At 44.0% G+C, this 26,067-nt stretch overlaps 1 protein-coding gene across 2 annotated transcripts in view; it reads right to left on the reverse strand.

Annotated features, from left to right (window-relative positions):
• Positions 1 to 25,465, reverse strand: part of ZDHHC2 (zDHHC palmitoyltransferase 2) — a 77,084-nt gene extending 51,619 nt beyond the window's left edge. For both annotated transcript variants that reach the window (XM_084625404.1, XM_084625403.1), the window contains exon 1: positions 25,233 to 25,465. In XM_084625404.1, the coding sequence (XP_084481530.1) occupies positions 25,233 to 25,383 (151 nt within the window). In that variant the 5' untranslated portion in view covers positions 25,384 to 25,465. The remainder of the gene's footprint in view (positions 1 to 25,232) is intronic.
• Between the last annotated feature and the right edge of the window lie 602 nt (positions 25,466 to 26,067).

Below are 26,067 nucleotides of genomic sequence, written 5' to 3' on the forward strand. Positions count from 1 at the left end.
GAAGCAATGTTAGAAACACTGAGTCTTAAAATGGCTCTGAGTAATCAGACTGTCACTCTGATAAAGGTACATGAAAACTCTGTAAGCAAAAAAAGAAATAGTGACACCTTATGTAAAAATGGATCTGGATAATGTTATAGAAGTTAAACTATGGAAGGAATGTGCATTTGCCCCAGAACATGTGCAGGGTATATTGTAGAAGGGGCAAAAGAAATGCAAACATACCATGCTACTTAATTAAAATGCTATTAGGGCTCCAAAGGGAGCCACAATAGGTTGGGTTTTCTTTTTCAGATTGCTGTGTGTTTTGGAAGCAGAAGTTAAAAGTAATCAAAACTCTGGTGAAAGTTGATTGTGTCCCTTTTAAGATAGAGTCTCTGAGCTGCTGATGGCTTTAAATCCAAAAGCAGGAAGTTTCTGTGAAAATGCAAATTACCTAAATGATAAAGGAAGGAAAGAACTAGCAGCACAAAGGAGCTGCAGATAAAGGACATACCTGGTCAGCAAACAAATTGTCTAAATAAAAGGCATGGGATAATAAGATAATTTTAATAAATTTAATGATAATAAGTATCCCTGTAACAACGTATAGTGTGTATGATTTTTGGAAAAATCCTTTAAGGTCGTATGGTAATGATGCTTCTCAGTTATTACCTGTAAATAAAACTTAAAGCTTAACACAGCAGGAAAAACATTATAAACTTGGTCTGCTGTATAAGAAGGAAAACTCAGGGATTTAATGACTAAACAGTGGGATAATTTCCCCATAACCCTTAAAAGATAAAAGCCATTGAAACCTGGCCTGCCTATAGAACAAAAACAGGAAAATATGGGGGCAATTTCTCTGTTTTGCCTGCAATCAGCAAGGGTATTTGTAAAAGAAATATTTTAAGCAATAATCTGCCACCCCAAAAGGGGTAGAAACATGTTCTTTTTGTCTTTCAGAAAATCAGGAAAAGCTGATGCCAGCTGAAAAGCAACCCAATACCATGAATCTACTGTCACAATAGAAATTGTGTTCTGTGTTCTATGTTTTGTCTTGTCTTGTTGCTAGCACTGTTGTGTGTTTAAAAAAAAAATACTGAAGACCTGCAGGAACTTAAAAATAAATTAAGCTTTCTGTCCCAGCTACAGGACAGCCTGATACAAAAACAAGTACATGCCAATGTAGACTTGGTCCAAATTGGTCTGGGTAACCTAAAAGGCCAATGGAATCTTTAGTAATGGCTTAATACTACCACATGGCTTATCCATAAGAAAAAAAAATATTAGAAATAGGAAACTACACAGCCATAGCTATGGGATGCACTGAAATGCAGATACTTGCACTAGCTACTTTGGAACACAAAATGTTCTGGGTCATATTGGGAAATATTAAGGGTTTGATGCATTTGTTAAAAAAGAAAGAGATCATTGTTTGACACTTATCAATATGAATGGATGCAATATGTTTCCACTATTGTAAACCAGACTTGTTAATGGGAGAAATTGTTGTCAAAATTGCACACCAACAGTCCCTGGAGGCAAAGGTATTGAAGGTTAACCCACTCCCCATATTACACATGGGATCCTTTTGGCTACCCTGGACCTTGAGCCAGTGGGCTGGGGAGGGAGGGAAGCTATTGGACACTAGAGGCTGTACCGAATGGACTCCTCAAAAGTGGGTGTGCCTCACCTTGCCTGTTGCCCCAGAACCTTGTAGTAAAGATACATCACTAGGATCATGTATGTGGCATGAATTGGAATCACAAACTCAAATTGCCTCACAGTACTTTCTCTTGAATAGGCTACATAGAAAGTGACACTGACGATTATAAATCTTAGTGTCAAAAGGGGGATTATGTTGGATCATATTAAAGAAGTTCTGTATTAAAATCACAAATGAGTTTGATTCCCCAGAGTTTAAATTCCAGGGTATTACTAATTAAGAGGTCTCTTGGTTTTTGGTACTGTTTCTCTCCCTCTATGTGTGAAACTTGCAAGCTGCTAATTGTGTTAGTACGTTCTAAGACAGAGTCTGTTCTCAAAGCAATTCACAGAGAGAGAGACTCAAAGCAATACTCTAACAACAGAAACAGCACCCAGAGACTCCCCGCCCTTTTGTTGTATTAACAATTGTGATTAAAATAGAGATAGAGGATGTATGTGGATGGATGCTTGGTGTGGATAATAACTTTGAACGATCAGGGAGGTGCCAGCCTAAGAATCCAGTGTCCATCGGCTGAAGAAGGCGTCAAGTGGAAATAACCAGAGGACCCCCCCCCCCCCCGGAGGGCAGACTGGAATCCACCCAACAGCCTCAAGAATGGGAGAACCAGAGAACAAGATAACATCTTGGAGCCGTCAGGAATGTGCTATCTGCTGATTGATTCAGCAACAGCATGATGAAGCAATTCCCATAGACTGGCATAGGAAGAAATTCCTATAAAAATAGACTCTAAAAAGTGAGAACTTTGGGGTCTGATTCTGCAAACCAACTTCCAGGAGCATCAGATGAGCATCTGACAAGGCCCTGCTCCCTCCTCATGTCCAGGCCACCTGGCCAGTGGCTTGGCATGAGCAACTCTAAGGCTGGTAACTATGATAACAACCTTGCAGAACCTGTGTGTGTGTGTGTGTGTGTGTGTGTGTGTGTATGAATGAATGAATGAATGAATGTGAGAATAAATTTGAGATTGAATGGAATGTTATAACTATAACTAACTGCTTACTATGATTCTTTCTGTATTCACAATAAATGTGGTATTTTGCCTTTTTCCCTTTAATAAGATCCTGCTGGTTTTTATTTTATTGGTACAACATTCCAACCATCACCATCTCTATCTTGTCTATTCTGAACCTTAGCCTGCTGTTTTTCCTCCACATCCCTATTTTAACCAAACATCAGAACGGCAGGGAGACCACAATGCCAGTCCTAGGTAAGAGGACAGCTAGGTCTCATCAGTACATTGGTGGCACAGCAATAGGTTCTCAACCTCCTTTATAAGTTAAGCGAGAGGGACTGGAAGATTGAGCGACATAGGACTCCAAAAAGGTAAGCGTTCTTAGTGAAGAGGAGCAACTGCTATCACCACTCAGATCTTTCCCAGAGGAATGCTCAAAGCTACCATAAACACTTCACACAGAAGTAGGCAGAAAGCACTTCATGATTCACAGTATCACAGCTACACAGTTCTGTAGAAGATCTGGATGGAAAATGGTTTTCAGAAAAAGTTTCATCTTGAACCAGGACAAAAAGTCAAGCCTGAAATTTTTCACAAGGGACTTCCAGAAAATTCCATTTTGGGAGAAGCTAGAAAGCTCTTGTGAATTTCACTTTCTACCTGTAAAATTGACAAAAGCCTTCCATCCAGTTAGCAGGGAGGCAGTGTCATGGCACTCAGCCTCAGCAGCCCTACTGGAAGGTTTTTTTCAATTTCACTTTCTGGCTGCAGGTAGACAATGACATTGGCAAAAGCCTGCCAGGCAGGCTGCCCTCATTTAAGTTTTCCTAACAGAAAAATAAAATTACTCAATAAAATTGGAGTTTTCCCATGGAAAATTTTGATTTTGCAAACAAAGCCATTTTCCAGTGGGAAATAATTCCCAACCAGCTGTATTCGGTAACTACTTAGGCATTATATATTGTTGTAAGACTCCACTTGTGGTTATTTATCACACTTCCTTTTAGATGATCTGTTTAAGATCAAAGTTTCCAGAAGCTATTTACTAACTGCTACTGTCTAGACTCTAGAGGAAACTACCCTTTCATTTCAAAGGGCTTATCTAGACAAAAAAGTTTCACCAGTTTAAACTTGTTGTGATTTTAAACCTATTTAGCTAAACCAGTGCAAAAGAAAGACTGTATGGGCATTCTTATTTTGGTTTAAATAAGGCTTATTTCAGTTTATTTTAAGTCAATTAAGAATTAGGGCTGGTCTACAAAAGCCACCTTGCTTTGACCTAGTTGTGCATGAGACTACACTTAAATTTCTCTCCTACCGACGTTAAGTCCTCTGTTACAGTGACACAGTAACATCACCTCCTGAGCAGAGTTCAGCCATGGTCAATGTACTGAGGTCGACACAGGGTGAGTGTACACATTATTACTTATGTTGAGTCTAACAGCCTTCCAGCAGCTGTCCCAAAATGCCCAACACTGACCACTTTGCCGAGGGGTCATGGAGACCAGAAGGCCCCTCTCCCCTTTAAGGCCCTACTAATTTTTGAAGTGCCAATTCCTGATTGTCCAGAATGGCAAACACAACATGCAGCTCTCCCTTGTTGTGTGTAACTGCCCAGCTGATCATGCCAGCTACATACTCCAGATGCACTCTGGCTTGGAGATACTGGATCTTCTGGGCCTGTGGGAAGAAGAGGCTGAGCAGGCACAGCTATGAACTAGCCATAGAAACATGGTCATCTACGACCAAATAGCATGGGGGATGGAGGAGAAGAAACTGCAGCAAGCATATCAGAAGGCCAAGGAGGCGAACAGTCATTCCAGTGCTGAGTCGCAGACCTGGTGCTTTTACAAAGAGTCACGTGCCATATTTAGCCAAGACCCCCTGACCCCACAGACCACCCTGGATACCTCTGATGGGGGACATGTGACCAGGGGTCCAGCTATGCTGCAAGCCAGGACCTTTTTGAAAGTCCACTGCAGTCCAGTCAGTCCCAGCAGTTGAGCACAAGTAAGCCTGACGCAGGGGCAAGAACCTCAGGTTAAGTCAGTAACTGTATTTCCCATTACAATGATGTAGTGATGGCACTCCCAACTTCAAAGGACACAGCTATCCACTCTTCAGTAATATACTCGTACTAGCAGAGGTAGCAATACAACAAAGAGAGGTAGCATTATCTTATTTTTCATTCCCCATAGTTAGGCCAGGGGGTCCAGGTGGAGCAGGTTGTTTATGTATCCAGGGTTGTCCCTTGAATCCTCCTGAAAGATCTCGATGGAGCTCTCATGGAGGTACTCTGCAATCTTCTGCTGAAGGTTTCTACATATGGCAGCCTCTTCCCCTGCAGTAGGACACTTTCTCTACACCAGTCAGCAATAACTTCAGTAGGCAACACTGCAATACACAGTCTAGCAGCATACAGGCCCGGGTGGGCGCTCTGGGACAGCAGCAGCAGCTGTACTTTCCATGCTTTTGTTGCACACACGAGTGAGAGATCAGCTAAAATCACTACCGTCTGTGGACAGTGGTGCCAATTTACAGTGCCACTGCCCTATACTTATAATTCCATGCAACTGAGCAATTCCCTCCTCGTTTCCCTCTCCCCTGCAAGCCATACTCACCAGGGCTGGTGCTGTGAGTGGTGCCATACGCAAGCACTCCCAAGTAGAAGTGTCAATAGACATGTCTTGTTTAAAACTTTAGGGGAGCAAGGGAAGGGAGTTCCGAATCTTAACGCTTGCTCTCTGTTGTGACTATATTGACAATGGTACTTCTGTGTGATTTATCTGCAGCTGCTGCCATGGCACCCTTGAGGGGTTCCCCCTCCACACCCACACAACACCTGAGCCAGACAAGGAGGAGAAAGAAGAGGACCTGGGATCACATGTTCAATGAGATCCTGCAAGCCAGTGCTGCATCCGACCTTGAGCAAAAGGCCTAGAGGGTGAACACTGCAGATGGCCTGGAGAAGGAAAGTGCAGACTGGAGAAAGGCTCTGGAGTCCAAGCAGAAAAAGAAGAGGGAGATGCACCAGGACATAATGGGCTTCTCCAGCAGCAAACACAGGCTCTTATGGACCTACAGATTTAACAGTCACAGGCTCTCCTCTCTTTGCAGTCCACGGACATCTCCATTACAGCACCTCCCTAGACCTGCCTTTCAACATTGTATGTGGCATCAGGGGCCTCATCCTTACCCCTACTACTCCACTCCGGGGGACATTAAGACAACCACAGCCTCACATACACTGACCTGTGAAAGCCACAGTTGCTGAATGCGTAGGTAAAATGGACATGAATGTTCTTTCCCCTTCATAAATTCTGCTCCATTAAATTTATTAAGTTTTTAATATATTTGCTTTTAAATTACACAGATTTTTCTTTGCACTGGTTTTGTTACTGACTACAATTCTATTATTTGGAAATAATTCATCTTTATTAGTTCACAACATATGCTGCAGAGTGCCTAGCACTTCTGAAGGCACCCACTTATTTGTTACTGTTCAGCATGACAACTCAAACGGTAGTAATCATAAATGTACAGCAAGCATTGCAAAATTAATAGGTGCATTGACAGTGTTATATTCATAGATCTACATCAAGTACCCCAAAATTCCGAACAAGTCCCAAAACAGCAGGACCAAGGGGAGCACAGTACACCACTATTCATTACTGTGGCTCTCTGTTAAAGTGCTTTTTCAAAGCCCCTCTTGGCTGTATAACTCCACATTGAGCTCCTGTAATAGCCCTTGTGTCTGGCTATTCACACTTAGCAGACAGCAGCTCCACCTCTGCGGGAACTCCTCCCTCTTTGTTTCAGAGATATTATGCAGGACACAACAGACAGCTGTAACCTATGGGATGTTTTTTCATTGAGTTAAACAATGTTAGCATCCCTTCAGTCTACCAAAAATTCATTCAACTCTCATTCTGCACCTGCTGAGCTGGTAGCTGCATCTTTCGTTGGTGCAGTCGAGGTAGTCAGTGTATGGCTTCAGAGGAGCAAGAGGGAGGCTGGTGTGACGGGTTGGACCCCTTAAGGTGCCACATCATGTGCTGAGATACCACTGAGCCCACCTGTTATGCCAGCCTGGGCACCCTTTTTACCTGTCTTGCTGTGCTAGGCCATTAAGCCTTCTCCAACACACACCCAGGCAGGCCACACCCAACTGCAAAGCCAAACAAACACTGAGATCAGTTCTGGGAAAACTCAGCTTAAGAGACTTGCCCCAGCACTCAGGTGTCCACCTCTCTTGAAGTACAGACCCAAAGGTATATCATGAAATCTGCCTCCTCTCTCAATGTGGAGGAAGGCATGCACAGCCTCTTCTCCTCCTCTCCCCGCATTATGAATTGTACAAACTGGGTTACATGATAAACAAGAAATAAATGTATTAACTACAAAAGGTGGATTTTAAGTGAACATAAGAGATAGACAGGACAAAACAGATTACTAAGCAAATAAAACCAAACACACAAATTAAGCTTGTTTCACTAAAGAAATTGGTTACAAATAGTAATTTCTCACCCTAGATATCACTGCAAGCAGATTACAGAAAGTCTTGAAAGGCAGCTACACAGATCTCCAGTTTGACACTTCAAGTATTGTTATTCACAAACTAGACGCCCTTCCAGCTTAGGGCTTGTCTACACTGGCAAGTTTTCTCAATGAAACTAATGTCGACATGAAAAAATTGACAAAAGCAAAGTTGCCAAAGCATGTCTACATTTGTTCCCTCTGCCAACAGATTGTGTCCACATTCGGGGCACCATTGTCAACAGCGAGAGCAACGGAGTGTGGGTATGTATCCCACAGTGCCTGGCGACACCATCCATCGCTAGGTGTTGTGGGAATGCAGAAACGGAGTACAGCGCATCTTGGGATGTGCAAAATGTACCGTCATGCACCGCTGTGCGTCCCAGCCCTCCGATGGTTTCTGGCTTCCTTTTGCGACATTTTTCCAGCTGTCAGTCTTTTGTAGTGCGCGCCAGCATCTGCAGTGAGAGAGGATGGATCCCGCACTTCTTTCCTATGTGCAGTTAATTGTCATGAGGACACTGCGCATGGCAGCAGAGTTACTCGCAAAGTTACTCACAGAGGATGAATTGCAGGCACCCGAGTGTGATACGGACAGCAGTTACTTATCAGTGTTTTGTGCATTCACAGAGCAGCTGCATACAGAAGATTGTCGCTTTCGGGCTAGAGAAACAAGCACTGACTGGTGGGATCACACTGTCATGTAGGTGTGGGATAAAGACCAGTGGGTATGTGCTGAGCTGGCCCCCGAACTGCGGCGCAAGAACACCAGAATGAGAGCTGCCCTTTTGGTAGAGAAGCGTGTTGCAATCGCTGTGTGGAAGCTGGTAAATCCAGACTGCTACCGGTTAGTTGCAAATCAATTTGGAATAGGGAAGTCCACTCTTGGGGCTGTATTACTCCAAGTGTGCAAGGCAATAAATTGCATGCTGCTGTGGAGGACCATGACTCTAGGAAATGTGCATGAAATAGTGGATGGCTTTGCAGAGATGGATTTCCCTAACTGTGGCAGGGTGATCGATGGCACACACATTCCAATGGCACCAGACCACCTTGCCTCTGAATACATCAGTAGGAAAGAATACCTCTCCATGGTGTTGCAGGTGCTTGTGGATCACCAGGGGCGTTTCACGGCAGGCTGGTCTGGAACGGTGCATGAAGCATGCATCTTCAGGAACAGGGGCCTGTACAGAAAGCTGCAGGCGGGACTTTCTTTCCAGACCACAAGATCACAGTGGGGGATATGGAAATGGCCACAGTAATCCTGGGACACCCGGCTTACAGCCCTGGCTCATGATACCTTACACAGGGCACCCAGACATCAGCAAGAAGCGTTTTAACAACAGGCTGAGCAGGTGCCGCATGGCAGTCGAATGTGCCTTTGGCCGTTTGAAAGATCGCTGGAGGTGTCTCAGTGGCAGGCGAGACCTTACCAAGGACAACAGTCCTGTGGTCATAGCCATGTGCTGCACTTTGCATAATCTGTGTGAATCTAAGGGTGAAAAGTTTGCTCAGGTTTGGAGCACTGAGGCAGAGTGCTTGGCTACACAGTTTGAACAACCAGAAGCTAGGGCTGTCAGAGGAGCCCAGAGGGCTGCTATTAACATCAGAGAGGCTTTGAGGAACCACTTTGACAATGAGGGCAGTAACAGGTCTGCTTTGGAGTTGCTTCTCTGATGCATCCATGTACAATTTTGGGGTCCAAGATCCATGCAACACAACGCTTTAGAAGCCTGTTCCCAAGAGTGAATTGATTGCTGTACGCTTCTGTAGAACACAGAATAAAAACACTGTACCATTAAATACCTTAGCCTTTATTTATTGTTAAAAAAGGGTAAAACCTCACAACTGTGTGTAGCTCCAGCGATCATTGTGCAAGCTGTGAGGGGGGTGGAGTGATGGGGAGGCTCAGGAGGGCCGTGAAAAGGAATGTGTGGGCATAGAGGGGGGTGGGGTTGGCAAAGAATTGTGCACGTGCATGTGGTGCAGTGGAGGTCGACCACGGATCTGCTCAGTCTGCAGCTGCGTGTCAAAGGCTTGAGCAGCTCCGTCTGATCCTCCATCACTTTTATCATCTGCTCCGTCGCTTGCCTAGCAAAAGCAGCACTCTCTTTTCTGTCCTCCCTTTCGGCTTCCCAGCACTCTTTCCGTGCCCTGGTCTCTCTCTCATCGAGCTGCAGCGCCTCCCGGAACAGGTCTTCTTTGCTGCGCCTAGGGTTCTTCCTTATCTGCCGAAGCCGGTCCGTGGGGGTGTGTGGTGTGTTCCTCAAGGTCTGTACTGCACAGAAGAGGGATTGTTACATTCCAGCAAACAAATGAAATATTTTAGTAACCAGGGCCTTCTGCTAGTAGAAATCACTTTCTCTCCGAGACTCTAGGCAGGCACACAACTCTGCGAGCACCCCAATCATGGTGAGTGTCAGGAGTGGGGGGAAGGCGGTTGTGCGTACAGACAAAATGGTCATGGCTTGCAGTGCAGCTTTGCAGGGAACTCATTTTAAAATTATCACACACTTTTTCACAGGTGACCAACCTGCTGGCTGACAACTTACTACTGCGCTTAACCAGGGAAACCAGGGCACAACTATGGCATGCTTGTGGCTTTCACCCTGGTCTATATGCAGCCCAGCTACATGCCGCTTTGGTCCCAGCTCCAGTGATCGCTAAATGGCATGGTACAGTTTCCTACAATGGGAGAACTAACAAGACTGCAATCCCTTGGAATCTCGGCAGAGGATTAACAAGTACCTCTTTGAAACTTTCCAGAGCCTCTCTCTGGAGGATTCCCTGCAGGTCTCGATGTCCATCGACACCCTGCTTGGCCATGCAGATTAGCTACATAGGGCAATGTCCAGCTTACAGAAAATACTACCTGCCTCCCACTTTTCGATTCTCTACACAAGCCACAGCAATGTACCCGGCGTCTCATCTGCTTCCTGCTCCCCATTGAGAGCTTCCTGAGTGGAGAAAAGTTCCTGGCTGCCTGCCCCACCGGGTGACCCTGCTGGGAGCACCACATCCTCTTCTAGCTCGACTTCTTCATCCACAATTTCAGCCTCTCTTTCTGCTGCCTCCGAAGTAACCACAGGGCTATCGGCAATGGAAGTGGGATCACCACCGAGGATAGCATTCACCTCCTTATAGAAGCGGCAGGTCTTAAGTGCACCACCGGAGCGATGGTTCGCCTCCCACGCCTTATGGTACGCCTGCCTCAGCTCCTTTATCTTTGCTCTGCACTGCTGCGTGTCCCGATCTTAGCCCTTTTCACACAAGCCTCGAGAAATTTGCCCGTATGTGTCCCGATTCCTACGGGTCACTTGCAGCCGCGATTGAAAACTCCTTTCCCCGTATACTGATCAGATCCAACAACTCAGCGGTGGTCCAAGCGGGAGCAACAGCCACCCATGCTCACCTGGGAAGCCACCTGGGAAGCCAACAAGCAGGAAATGAGATTTAACATTCCCGGGCCTTGCAATGGGGAGGGGCTGGTTGGCTGCAGGGCAGCGGAATTCAAACTGCTGACCAGAGCAGCAGCATGGGAATTGTGGAACACTTTCTGGAGGCCAATAAAATCGGGGGAAAAAAAAAAAAACAGCTGTAGTGTCTACACTGGCTGTTTGTCGACAATAAAGGGAGGGGAAAAGAAAAGTCTTTCGCAGGGGTGGAAGTTTTTTGTTGCGAAAACTGGGTGGGTTTTTTTCGAAAAAAGTCACATTGCAGTGTGTACGCTATTGCTGTTTTGTCGCCAAAACCCTTCTCCCCACAGTTCAGTTCTTGCTTCCAAGTGTTTCACAGTGACTCTGAGTGGGGAGGCAGAGGAGAACCTCGATGATGTCACTCCCCTGCCTTATATAGCTCTTGTGTAAGGCGGGAACCCTTTGCCTCCCAGTGGAAGAACACTGCCATTCCAAGGGCTGGGTCTAGTACCAGGTGACTCAGACCCATGTTTCTGCAGGGCTGTGGCAGCCATTGCTCATAGGCTGTCTGGAGTGATCACAGGAAGACTACACTCTTTCGCAGTCCATTGTTTTTGCTAATAGGCCATTAGCCCTGTCTGGCATTTCCACTGTCTGAAGGGATAGTTGGAAGTGACACCCAAAGTAACACATTTGAAATACAGATACATGGTCAATATTCCTAACTTCAGATACCGAAATGACACAGGCAAACAAATTGGATAATCACATTCAGTAAATCATAACCTTTCCAATGATATCTCACATGAACCATCTTGCATAAAGCATATCTCAGTTATGTCATTCATAATATAAGCATATTTTCATAAAGAATATGGAGTGAAACGTCACAGCTGGTCCCCCAAAATCACTACTGGCATTTCAACATAGCCATTGGTAATCTGCCAGTCAGGAAAGAGATCCCTGCTTGCAGCTTTCTGAACAGTTCTGTGTTCTTGGAGATGGGAAAGTCATGCTTCTTCCCTGACCAGCCCACACTGATGTCAGTGAAGCATCCCCAAAGATCCACCAATATTTACATAAACATAGAAAAGTAGCCCTTTCTGTTGATGTACTCTGTGGCAAGGCAATCTGATGCCAAAATAGGGATATGCATGGCATCTATTGGTCCACTGCAGTTGAAGAACCCCACTGCTGCAAATTCATCCATTATGTCCTGCATAGCAGGAGACAATTAATGACCCTGCACACTTGCATGACAATGGACCCCATAATGGATTTTCCAACTCCAAAATGATTTCTCACTGACCAGTAGTAATCCAATGTTGTAAGTTTCACAGCTCAATCGCCACTCACTTCACCACTGTCAGTGCAGTTCTCACTCTGGTGTTCCTGTGCTAGAGGGCTAAGGCAATCTCAGCACACAGATCCAAGAATAAAAAGAAAAGGAGTACTTGTGGCACCTCAGAGACTAACCAATTTATTTGAGCATAAGCTTTCATGAGCTACAGGCTGTTACCCAGATCCAAGAATGTGGCCTTGCACATCCAAAAGTTTTGCAGCCACTGCCCATCATCCCAAACTTCCCATTATGATGTAATCCCACCAGTCAGTGCTAATTTCTCAGTCCCAGAAGCAGCGCTCCACCATCTGCAACTGCTCTATGAATGCTACCAACCACCCTGAATTGGTCCTCATCATGTCTCACAGCCATATGTCCTCTACAAAATCATCATGTTCCCGGCTGATTCAGTTCTTCTTAGGTTTCAGAGTACCAGCCATGTTAGTCTGTATTCGCAAAAAGAAAAGGAGTACTTGTGGCACCTTAGAGACTAACCAATTTATTTGAGCATAAGCTTTCGTGAGCTACAGCTCACTTCATCGGATGTAAATATCAGAGGATCATGCATCTATCTTACGCTTGCAACGCCTGTGATAATAGTAAGTTTGTTGGATTTTTTAAAAACGTGCAAAAATTATATGATATAAATGACAGTTGCACGCTGGGAAGTTGATCCCTTGCTCCCAGCACCCCTGAATGACGCGTTTCTGCCCCACCATGAATTGCCAAAACTTCCTAAAAGACAGCACGCTACACAATGGCAGATTGCACTGGGATACCTACACGTGGTGCACCACGCTGCATCGACAGAACCATTCCTGGTGCATATGTGTAGCACAGATGCAAGGAGCCAAGTATGCACACACACAGGTGCTATACTAACTGCAGCAGCCTTATGGTCGAAGCAAGTCACATAGGCAAAGTTTGCAGTGCAGACATGGCCTTAGAATAGTAAATTAACAATACTCACTGAAGTTTTCTAACTAACATTTTTTTACAAATAATAAATCTTCATGAGGTGTTCTCCATAAGCAACATTATCTACACTCACTGGCAAAACTGTAAAGATTTTATTGGCAGCCATCATCATGGTAAAAGTTATACAAATATATTAACATATTTACTTATTTTGGATAGCTCTCACCTCACTCAATTATTCTGCTTTACTCCAACACTCAAGAGTTGTGTTCAAATTAAACTCAGGAAAAAAAAAAACAATCCACTTTCCACCATTCTTTACCCAGTTTAGTGTTCCTAATACAATACGGTCTTGTCTTTAATTTATCATTGGCATAAACTATCACCTTATATTTGTTTAAGAGGAGATATTAATATTTTCAGCCTCAAGCAAAAAAAATTAAGAAAACTTTTAAAATGTAATAGTTAAAGCATTAAACCCAACAATGTACTTTGCCTAAATGTTTTCTTATTACTCCAGGTGCAAGAAACTAATATATGGAAAGTTAATAAAGACATGAATTAATAATGTCAAGCACAAGGAAAATAATAACTGTTTTACAAAAAAAATTTGATGACTCACTATTTTTGGTTTTAGAAAGGAACAAATGCTCATTTCACATAATGTTCCCAAAAAATAAGAAGCTGCCATAAATTTACTGAAAACAAATCTAAAATGCACATTTATTTATATACAAATATTTCTATGTTATTTAGGGTGACCAGACAGCAAATGTGAAAAATCGGGACGGGGTGGGGGGTAATAGGAGCCTATATAAGAAAAAGACCCAAACATCCAGATGTCCCGATTTTATAGGGACAGTCCCATCACCCTAATGTTATTTTACAACACTTTATTATTTGATCCTTTATGGCCTGTTAGGCACAGCTCTTTGTAGGTTTTTTTCCCCTCCCCTCTTCTCCTGGGGAGTAGCTACATTGCTGATACAAGAAAGTAGGTCAAGCTTACAGTGTATTCGGTCATTCGTAAATGGTAGCTTAAACACGGAAAATTTGCTGAATGGTGTAAACATTAAGCAGCAAAAGGATGTACATTTAAAGAAACATATTTCATAGAGTAGTGACCAAGTTCTGTTAAAAACAGCAATTAGACACTGCATACCCAGCTCACATTGTTCTCAGCCCCAAGATTCAAAATATTCAAGTTCAAATATTTCCAATATATTACACTGTCTAGGTTTTGTAATTGTTACAGTTTTCCACACTACATCTTTCCCTCTGCAGGTCGGAAATCTGTTTTTTCCTCACCTCTTTTCAAAGTTCTGAACTGCTGAACCTCACCTCATTTCAAATCTTGCAGCGTTAACAGATTTGTGCAGGTTTTCAGTCCCAAGTTTCTGATTATTATACTCGGAAAGTATTAGCCCATCTGCTCATGAAATACCCACAAATTATTTTATATTCTTCTTTCTCATTGTATTGTGTACACATATTATACTGCTCTTCTTCAGGTCCATTCCAATCCTTGCACCTGAGACTGTCAACATGAATCTTTCTACAAGTAAAAATAGCATATAACTTTTTAAATAATGCAAATATATATTTTTCAACTTGGCACATTATAATTTCTCAGATGAAAGCTGTAGCATAGCTAAAATTACTGGAGATTCTTATATGTGGGCAGGTTGACTGACAGGCAAGGAAGAACAACAGAGACAAGGAGAAAAAACTATAAACAGATCCTATGTCCCAGTGAGCAACCAACATTACTCAAAATGTACCCCTGGCAGCTTTGGGGGGAAGAGGGCTTTAGGTTGGCTGCGGAAAGAGGGCTCAATTGCTTCTTTCAGAGTCTCTTCTGCCCCCCTACCTTCAACATGGGAGCTCAATTCCTTCACGAGTTTAGGAAGGGGAAGGGTAGCTGGGAGGAGGGAGATCACAGCTAATTAGTTGGTCTATAGGGAAGCAGCAGCAGGCCACTGGCTCCCATGCAGAAGCACCTTTTCTCCCCTGGCTGGACTGCCATTACAAACTCAGAGCAACAGCTCCCACCCTCCCTCCTCTGGGATTAGAATAGAACTGGGGTCTCCTGTGGGCACTGCCCTCAAGTCAACTTTCTGGACTGGGAAGGAAATTTTCCCTGCCAAATTGGCCAGGGAAGAATGGGATTCTTTTCACCTTCCCCTCAGCAACCCAGTGAGTAGATTAGGAGATAAATTCAAGTAGTCGCACCTTAGCAGGTGGTTAGCGCATGTAATTGTTTGATTGGGGTCCGGTTCCCTAAATTACCAGAACTGGAAGTGGATTTAGGGGAACACATCCCCTAAAGAAGCTGGGGAATAGGGTGAGCACATTTAGTGTCTGGGACAGCAAGGAAATAGCCCCTTAACACTCAGAGGAGAAGGTGGTGGGGTCTCAGGAACAGGCAGGGGGAAGGTATGGAGGGGTGAGGAGCTGATGGAAGGCTTCCGCCATGTGAACAGGTTACAGACAGAAGAATGCCCTGTACTGGACAAGTTAATGCCAGATAGTTCTAGATGAGTTAAGTTTAATAGAGTTGTGGCCTTGTTAAGCCACATCCCTTGTTATCTTTTCCTTCTTCCTGCGTGTCCAGGACAGGGGACCCAAAATGAAGAGTGACCTCTTGGAAGCTGTCATCCCCAAGTATTGTTGGGAGAGGAGGGAAAGAGGAGCTCAAAGGACAAATAGTTCTACTGGTGATGCAGAAGAGGTGCTTGGGTCACTTCCCTCCAACCCCATGAGCTTCCTCCTGACCACACTGACCCCTGACTACAGAATGCTGGGCAACATTTCCAGCTGAACAGTCCTCCAGAGTGTGATCATGCAGAACAACAACAGCACAAAGGAACAGGAGACCTCTCATCAGGGTCACTTCCCACCAATAGAAACATCTGGCAGCTTCTGCCCCTGCTTGCAGACAACTTCCCAACTTTGCCTTCTGAATTCCATGGATCACAGGATAAGGGATATTAGACACAGGACCCAGTACAGATTCCCATGCTAATTCTGGAAGGTGAACCAAAATGCACACTTTGTTTGCTCTGTGCCCTCCTATGCTGTTGCATATGCCGCAAGGAGTATATATTATATACAAAAAATAAGTTACAATGGAAAACTGCAACCTGATGGTCACTGATACAGCTGCCCTACTGATTTCAGAAAGAAACAAACTGTTTCTTCAAGGAACTTTTCTTAAGAGTTTGAGACAATTTAAATAGATATTTTCATTTCTCTTAATTCTTAATTTGGGGCCACAAATGAGAATCTTTTTTTGGCATTTACAATGTGTGTGTGTGACTTATCTATAAAACACATAAGTGATTGAGATGTACATTTGCTATAGACAGCGTGGAGGATGTGTGTGTTGAACGTTTTGCTCAAATTTTTTTTTTAAAACTGCATATATGTCTGGCTATGTTCAAGCATGGGGGCGAGTTTAAAAGTAAGTTAGATAGCATTTTGTGAAAACCTGGACATTTTCTCTAATTCCTACTCCCTTGTGGACAGGGCAAGAGCTCGTATACGCTCCATGATATTTTCTATACACTTATCAAAAAAATTCTTGCTTGCATAGCTTTCAGTTTTAATAATCTGAGCTGACTACAAGTGCTTTGTCAATTCATTATTATAAGGGGAAGTTTTATTATATATGACAACACAGGCATTTTCTTTTTTGGCTTTGAAATCAGGTATATCTTCTGGTTCAACGTTCGAAAATTGACAAGTTATTACAGGGGCCATAGCCCCCAGATTCCTATGGATATAGTGCTAGGAACACAGCCTGGTGTGTTGAAGTTAAATACAGACACTTGTTTTGAATGTTTGTGGATGCACCCAACGTATTTGTATCCCTTCGGTTGCAAAACCCCCCAACAAAATGAAAGATTTAAGAGAAAGAGTGACTTATTACCTATATTAGATTAAAAACTGAGCTATCTGACGAAAAATTATACAAAGTTTCAGAGTCGGCAACCCCCAGATTTCTATTATTATGCTGGTAGGACAATATCTTGATTTACTGAAATTAAACAAAAAGAGATAGCTGTCTAGAATTTGTGACTGCAGCCAAACAAGTGATTTTATCACGTTGGTTATGGAAACAAATACCATTGCTCCACTGTATTTTCTTACCTTTTGCTCCCTCTTTTTAAAAATATTAACATATATAATAAAATAATAATATAAATATTAATATAATATGTCCTATTAACAACTGTTTATCTTTAAATAAAAAACACTATTTGCTTTCCAACAAAAATGTGTAACATATAATTTAGATCACAGATTATTAAAATGTATAATTATAAGTACTTAGTTCTTTTACAATTTTTTTCTCCAATTATTCAGGGGGAGGGGGTCATGCACATTGGGCTGCTTTAGTTAACATTCAGATTTAGATACCCATTTTTCCTTAACAGGTATCTCTACCCAGATTTTAAATGCCTCTGAATTTTAGTATTTTTTCATTATCTTCATTGTGGTTCTTTATAGTTTCCAGGAATAGTGCTAGTTCTCAGTCACTGGTTTAGGAGTTCGGGGCCATACATCAAATCCTATTACCATCTCTCCTTAGATTGGGGGTCAGTTGTTAGAAGGGAGAAGTCCAGGCACCAGAAAAAAGGTTTTATCTCATAATGTCCCATTAAGTGACATCGTCACCCTTATCTCTCAATCTCATTCTGACAGAAGTCAGGGGTAAGGTACCACGTAGGTAAAATACTCAATTTCACATCTTCTTGATTTTATTCAAGTTTTAATGCAAAAATCTATTAGAAAAAATGAAAATAAGGAATTTCCATGTCCTTAAAATAAAAAGTGGCCTCTTAATTATAAGATTCTTTAGATAACAGCTTGTTGACGTGAGAAAAATCTATTTGGGATGTGAGACTATCCATTTACCCTAATGAATAAAATTATAAAACTAATTACTAAACAAAAATTCTAAACCTTTGATTCTCCTCTCATATGACTTAATATTCTGCATCTGAATTCACAACAAAATTTGCACATATTTTATCTTTATTGAAGTTTTGAAGCTGTAAAATGGTTTAACGCTATCTGAAAATTTACAGTAACCCCTATCCTCTACACCAGCAGTTCCCAAACTTGTTCTGCTGCTTGTGTAGGGAAAGCCCCTGGCGGGCCGGGCCAGTTTGTTTACCTGCCGCGTCCGCAGGTTCGGCTGATCGCGGCTCCCAGTGGCTGCGGTTCGCTGCTCCAGGCCAATGGGGGCTGCTGGAAGACGCGCAGGCCGAGGGACATACTGGCTGCTGCTTCCAGCAGCTCCCATTGGCCTGGAGCAGCAAACCGCGGCCACTGGGAGTCGCGATCGGCCGAACCTGTGGATGCGGCAGGTAAACAAAGCAGCCCGGCCTGCCAGGGGCTTTCCCTGCACAAGCGACGGAACGAGTTTGGGAACCACTGCTCTACACACAAAAATGCCTTTTGCGCCTTTAATAAAGTGTGCTACTGTCATTTTCATTAATCCTGCTAGATTGTTTGCACTGTATTCTCCTGAACCATCTACCCCTTTTGTTGTGATTTGTTTTGTGCCGGAAGTCAGAATGAGTAGATGGAAATAAAATTCATAAAAACAATTGCGTACTACTTGGGTGCTTAAACAAAACATTACCATGCTTTACCTTAGTGTTTTACGTAGTCACCAAAAGCCAATAATATCTGAATGATGTTTGATGCGCTACATGAAGTGAATTGGCACCTTCTGTTTAGTTCCTAGTGCTGTCCACATCACAAAACCCACCACATTTGGCTAGGCTTTGCTGGATAGATCAGAAAGGACACCAAGGACTGAGCATGCATGGCAACCAAACTATCCTCTTAATTAGGCAATCCTTAAACAAATAGCGCTTATGTATTCAAAATCATAGCGATTACCTGGAGGTGTAAAGATTACTCACGTTAAGAGTTTCATGATCAGGTCCTTCTATGAGGTCCTTTCAGAACAGAGATGAAGCACACTTGCAAATAATTTATATCACATTGATGCTACTATGTATCAACTTGTGTAAAAGCCTTTCATTCCAACCCGATTCTCAGGGGATTATAATTTCACCACCACAAAGATTGATTTTGGGAGGAATGAAAGCATAATATCTAATCCTGGAAAGAATATTGTATGAGTGTAAGTTTTTTTCCCCAACTCAATGTGATGAACTGTAAGTTGAGCAAAAATCATGCTGAATATTGACTGAAAAAGAGTGTTTTTTTAAAGATTAGGTTTCACAAGCAGAGAATAGCAGCTCTGCAGAAACTGTACTTTGAGCAAACAACGTTCATCTCTGTTCTGGGGGCCAGAACAAGGCACATTCCTCAATGAAGTCCTATTTGGAGAAGTTAAGTGGGATTTTAAAGATGCATATGCATTTCACTGGCCCACTACACAAGGATTAATTTTACCCAGTCTTAGTTATAAGAGTTCTACAAATGTGTAAGTGTTCAAAGTTTTAGAAGGAGGAAAAATACAGTGCTTCCAAAATACGGTAGTATCATTAACACAAACTATCACGATTTCAGGTCAAACTGGATCTTCCTCCACCTAAATGTGGAAGTCCAGTTAAAGTTCTAATGCCTTTTTCTGTGTTCTGGTATATGAATCCCTACAGCAGAAACACCCTCAATTTCCCTCTCCCCAAAATAGATAGAAAAAACAGTTCTGAAAAATTCTCCTTTTAAAAAAATACAACTATTTATAGATAGCTGCTGTATAATGCTTCCTCTTTACATCTCTCTAACCGAAGTAATATTTATATCATTTGTGAGTATCTGCTATAGTATTCTAAAATAAAAAACCATGCATTTATTAAAATAAATGGGGATTCTCTGTCTTTCCCTGAGCAACATGATAAACCTTAGAATTAAATTCAGCAATATTTAGAAACTTGTTAAACTAGACAAACAACAGCTGATTTGTTTTGGTCTTGGGAGCCTGGCCTTGAACGTTGGTCAATGTTACTTTCATTTTAACTATAAATCTATTCCTAGCTAGACCAGAAGATTTAGAGTTGAAGTAAGGAGAAACATGAAGGAAATTTGTTTTCTTCACGCACCTACAAAAGAGCTTACTAAACTTAGTACAGTAGTATTATTGCCAGCTCTGATTTTCCTTGTACAAGGGTGAGGTGGGGAGAGGATTCCACTTAAATCTACTATTTCACTTACTAAGTTGCAAGGTCACTGTTTTTCAATGTTCAAAACGTATATCTACTGATTGTACCTAGCTTAGGTTCTTTTCCCCAGTTTTTTAAAAGTCATAATCAACTCTCATAATATGACATTGAACCTGATAAGCTGACAGAGAACAACGATGAAGAAAGAGGCAAATATTTAAAAACTCTCTAATTTAATTCTTATGCTTTTTCAGGTGTAAACCATTGTGGGCATAAGTGACTGAATTTAGATGTCTATGTCACTATGCCCACACATCTAATACAAATTATTTCATTTGTACCTACAATTTTGCCTGGAAACAATTAAGTGCAAAATCAGAGGCCATGCTGAAACTTAAAATTTCACACAAGGAATTTAATAGCCTTATTTTTAAAAAGTACTAGTACTCACAACTACTACTGAATTCAATAGGAGTTGCAACAACCTCTGCAAATCAGAACTTAAGTGATTTGCCAAAGGTCACGTAGCAAGTCAGTGGCAGAGCTAGATTAAACCCTGGGAGATCCTGGCACCAGATCTCAACCAGTCCAGGAGAACATGCTGCCCCTTTAGTAATGTATTTTTGGATTTACTCTTAGATGTGAGAAAACTGGTATCACAAATGATTAATATTTAAAAATAGCAAGTCACCAGGATTTCTGTTTAGAACTGCGTGCTATTTAGTATCTTGTGAAGCCCCCAAAACACAAGGTTAGTGCAAACAAATTATATTTCAGTAAGTCACTAAGTAACATACTCAGGCCGCAGGGACTGTACAGATTTAGAGTTTTGTACTGTTGTGTTTAGTTGATAACTTTTTACAATTTAAGTATGTGTACATATAGCTCCTATTCCAACTCCTGTAAAATAAATCCACATATGCACATACTGACTAGGTACGAAATAGTTTGACACTGAACTGCATCCACCTGCACTTCCTCTAGGACAGTGGTTCTCAAATTTTTTTTTACTGGTGACCCTTTTCACATAGCAAGCCTCTGAGTGTGGCCCCCCGCCCCATACATTAAAAACACTTTTTTATATATTTAACACCATTATAAATGCTGGAGGCAAAGCAGGGTTTGGGGTGGAGGTTGACAGCTCGTGGCCCCCCATGTAATAACCTCGTGACCCCCTGAGGGGTCCTGACCCCCAGTTTGAGAACCCCTGTCCTAGGAGATGCCATTCAAGTAAACCAAGCCCACACTTTCTCCTACAGGCCAGGCTTGCTGGCCAGACTACATCTCCTATGATGGACCCTCACAGCACATCATGGCAGACACATGGTTGAGGTATATTGTGAGAGACGCAGCCTTGCTGGAAAGCCCACCTCGGAGAAGAGAACATAGAGAAAAGGCACTGCAGCAGCTCAGAAGGACGTGGTTTAAAGTCATACTAAGTCAAAATGAAACATTTTCTTTCAATCCAAAGTGTAGAAAAGAAATGTTTCAACATTTCCAAACTGAAGTGTAAATGTTCATCTCAAAAACCAAAACGTTCAATTTTTCACTGAAAACCCAAAACACCCCAAACCCAGAAATTCTCCACAGAAAGCAAACACTTTTTGGGAAATTTTTTTTGGCTGTAAACCCAATTTTCCACTGAAAAACTGTTTTGGTGGAATTTTTGTAACCAACCTTCTTAATATCTTCTAATTACTAGAGAGGAAGGTGTTTAAAAATCCACAAATAGACCCTCATGTACTAGAAAACTTGCAGGTTAATGGAGGAGGTGGCATTGCAAGCTGCCATAAAACAACTTTGTGAAGATAAGGATTAAAAGAAGCACATACATTGATCTAGATGTGAGTCACCTAAATTTTCAGTAAGAAGTTTGTACTTGAAAAATTACAGTAAGCCCAAGGGTTATGTACTATACATGTTCCCAGTTGCATCACTCCTTTTCTACAACAGCCACTTCCTCAAATGAATATTTATCTTTAGCCATGGCCTTCAACATGACATCCAGAAAAAGTCAGAGAAAGCAGCTTCATGTTAGAACTACCAAGTCTTCAAGAGTCATTAAAAAAAAGTTAAGATGTAATTATTTTTATCATATTCTGTAATAAATAGTGGTCATGGAGCCTTTCCAACTAATTAATGGATCTTGTAGTTATCACACTACTGGTCTTTAGTGTTAAATCAACAAAGAAGCAGTTCACTGCCTTGTAAAACTACTCCACTAAGAATGTTATCCCTTAGTTGCATGTCAAAATACTTACTAACGGCACAGCTAAAGAGATTTATCATCATGATGTTATGTTTTTACCTTAATTCTTCAGTTTTGCTTTATACATGATAAAATGATTAACTCTTATACAGAGCCTTTGGTACAATCCTACAACATATTAAGCATCAACAAATTTGACTTCAAAATATCATTGTACTTTATGACTAGGCCAGATATGCACCTAAGTCTAATAAGAGGACAGTCTAGTTTATTAGCTAGGGTGCAATTTATCTTTTTTATAAGCTCCTTTGTTAGATAATACAAGTTATGTAACAGGAAGTCTGTGACTGAAATGGTCTATAACAGAGAAAGAGAAAATTAATGTTTATATTAATGAACATAACTTTTAGCAGTATCAGTAGGGTTCTTACTAGCACCTATAACCAGAATGACCACCTATGACAATCAAGGTCCAGACACCGGAAGAGAGCAGGTTTGATTTGAACCCCGCAAAAATAAGCAGTTAAACCAACTTGATGGCATACTACGCTATTCATTGTAAAAGTGTATTGAGTAAGATCTTTTATGAAAGCTTGCAATGCACTGAACGTAAGTCATTTGAGATATGTATACAAATTACAGTTACGAATGTATATGTAGAAAATTGTAATTGTAACTGTGGTACAATTTCAGCATCATCTCACATGGCAGTGAAGCAATCAGGCAGAGAGAGGTTACTTCTCCAGATGAGACTGCTTCTAGCACCTAGTCATTGCCCAGACCAGGAAAAAACAACGAAGAAACAAGGCAAATGAGAACAGCTTGAAAATGAAAAGAAAACCGCAGTCTTTGAAAACTAAGAAAGGAGAGGCTCTCCTGCTGGCATATTTAAACCACTCCCAACAAGTGGCAGTAGCCAAGAGCAAATTTACCATGAAACAAACCATGCGGTGGCAGGGGGCCCCCCCAACGACAGAGCAGCCCCCAAAATGCAGGACAAATCTCATCTGACAACCTGCCCCTGAGTTCCGGCCGGCGGTGCAGCAGGGCTCAGACAGGCAGGCTGCCTGCATACCGTGACTGGTGGCCCCATGCCGCTCCCAGAAGCGGCCGGCCGCTGGCACGTCTCTGTGCGCCCTCGATGGCGGGGCAGGGTGGGGGAGATGGCTCCGCCCGCTGCCCCTGGTCCGTGCAGTGAATGGAGACCCATTGCCCCCCCTTACCCCAAGAGGCACACAGAGATGTGCCAGCAGCACAGCAGGGCTAAGGCAGCTCCCTGCCCACTCAGCCTACCTCACTCCACGCCACACCACTCCCGGAGGGGGGTGTCTCCGTGAGCTGCCCCCACCCTGAACACTGACTCCATAACTCCAAGGGGAACTGCGGAAATAGGAGCTGCGAGGGCAGCGTATGCGGGCAACAGCACGCAGAGATCCCCCCCGCCTACGAGCTGCTGCCAGAGGGATGTATGCCGGTCGCTTTGGGAACCGTGCCACCAGAGGTAAGCGCCACCCCCTTGACCTCCTCCTGCACCCCAACCCCCTGCCCCAATCAAGGTATCTCACTTCATTTTCATTTATTTCCCATTATTTATATAGGAGGAGGATGAAGAAAGAAAGAAAGAATGAAAAACGGGGGAAGAGACCAAAGAGAATGTTCTTTTTCTTGGCTGGGTCCCAAGGGGGACCCCCCCAAAAATGAAGCTGTGCACAGGGTCCCACTAACTTTAAATCCACTACTGGCAGTAGCTATGTCACCAGGAGATGCTCTCCCACCAGCATAGTGCTGTCCACACTGGTGCTGCTGTCAGTGAAACTTACGTTGGTGATGGTGGGGGGGGGGTGTTTTTTCATGTGCCTGACCAACAAAAGTTTTGCCAACAAAAGTGCTAGTGTACACAAAACCTTAATGAACACAGAGTTATGAAGAGAGCTTCTGTTCACATACCATTAAGGGAACGCACCCCAACAGTTATAATGTAACACATAAAATAGATGGGAATACTTAGCATACCTGTGTAATTTAAGTGTATTGTTTTAAAAGGGGAATGGGATCTAGACAATACTAAAAATGGGCCTGAACTGCTATGTCAGATCCAAAATTCCTAAAGCATTTTCAAATGTTAGGTCTGGGATGTTTGGTCTGGGATTTCGGGCCAAACTCTAGGCAAAATACTATATGACAGAGAAAAATATCATGCCACCAATAGGTGTTCCGCAAAACGGAAGGTGTATTTGAATATGAACAGAAATTCTAAAGCGCTTTGTTGGCTCAATAAGCCTTGCAGACAGTATCATCAACCCACTACAACATCTAAGCCAGCATGCACAGTGTTTTCACCACCATCAATACTTATAGAGTCACAGTAACAACTAGTTCAGGAGTCACTGCTTATGACAAGGGAAAGGCTACTCTAGGAGGAATATTTGATTAGAGCTGAATCTCGAAGCATGCATCTCTTCTCCACACCAGCCCTGCCACCCTAAAATCCTTTGCTGTCTAACTGGTCTCCTAGGTTCAGCTACACTGCGATGCGCACAAGCCTGGCAAAGCACGTCTCATGACAAAGAAACACCCACCAGGAGAAGTGGACCGGGAAGAGACCCAGGAACTGGGCGCTCAGCCACGGGGCCACTGCCCGAGCTCCTCCGCCACCATCGCCCGGGACACAGGGTCCAGAGGCGGGCTCTGCCTCTCGGGGCGCGCCCGGGGCTTGCGGGGAGCGGATCCTGCTCAGCTCGGCAGAGGAAAGGCAAAGGCCATTAAGCCGCCAGCACCGCCCGCCGGGCCCGGCAGCCTCCTAGCGCAGGGCTAGGCTCGTGTTTACACGGTCACACCGCCCCACGCGGGGCAGCGTGGCGGGCCGGGATCAGCCACTGCCCTGCAGACAGACCCCAAACTGTCCCCGGGCCACCCGCCGGGGGTTTTGTCCCCTTTCCCTCCTGCGGGTCGGCGCTGCGGGGCAAGGGGGGTCCCTGGCAGGCCGCGGGCCCCACTCACGCAGGCAGAGCTGGGTGACATAGGCGTAGTAGGACCAGCAGAGGATGCTGGAGATGAACAGCACCGGCACCCAGTAGAGCAGCCGCTGGCAGCGCCGCCTCGCGCCGCCCCGGGTCCCCGCCGCCGGCGCCGCCATCTTCCCGCACCGCATGCCAGCCACTAGCCCCGGGCCCGAGCAGCGCAGCAGCCCAGCCGAGCCGCCGCAGCCTGCTGCCAGCGCGGGGAGGGCGCGGCGCCTGTGCCGCCCTCCCTCCCGACAGGCTCCTCCAGCGGGCGGCGCCGCGCCGGGGCTGCTCCGCCCCCGCCGCTTCCACAGCCAGTCACGGGCCCCCGCCTGCCGCCGGGGCGTGGGAAGGGACCGCGCGGAGCCGCCCCACGGAATGAGGCTGGGGCTGGCCGGGCTGGGAGCCCCAAGGCCACAGCGGGGGGTTCGACCCCCGAGGAAATGGGGCGGGGACAGGGCAGTTTGCTCCCACCTGCCCCTATAACAGCCCCGGGCCGAGGGCAGGTACCCGCCTGGGCAGAGGGGAGGCGGCGATCAGCTCCCCCCGCCTCAGCCCCTCATTAGGGGCTCGCTCAGGCGGAGGGAGGGAAACCCGGAAGCTTGATTTTCGCTTCAAACGACAGGAGGACCGAGCACCTGCCTCGTATACTGACAGGAAAGAGCCACGTGCCCCCTGGCAGCGGGCAAGGAGATTAGGATGCGCCGCCCGCTGCCTTCAGTTGCAGTGCGGTGCAACGCCACTGAAACCAACGCAGTTAGCGTCAAATCGGAGCAACATTGCTGATTCAGGCGAGCTGGGCCTGATACCCCGTGTGATCCTGCAAACCAGTG

This window comes from Lepidochelys olivacea, assembly GCF_965140295.1.
Source record: "Lepidochelys olivacea isolate rLepOli2 genome assembly, chromosome: 4".
NCBI lineage: Eukaryota > Metazoa > Chordata > Testudines > Cheloniidae > Lepidochelys > Lepidochelys olivacea.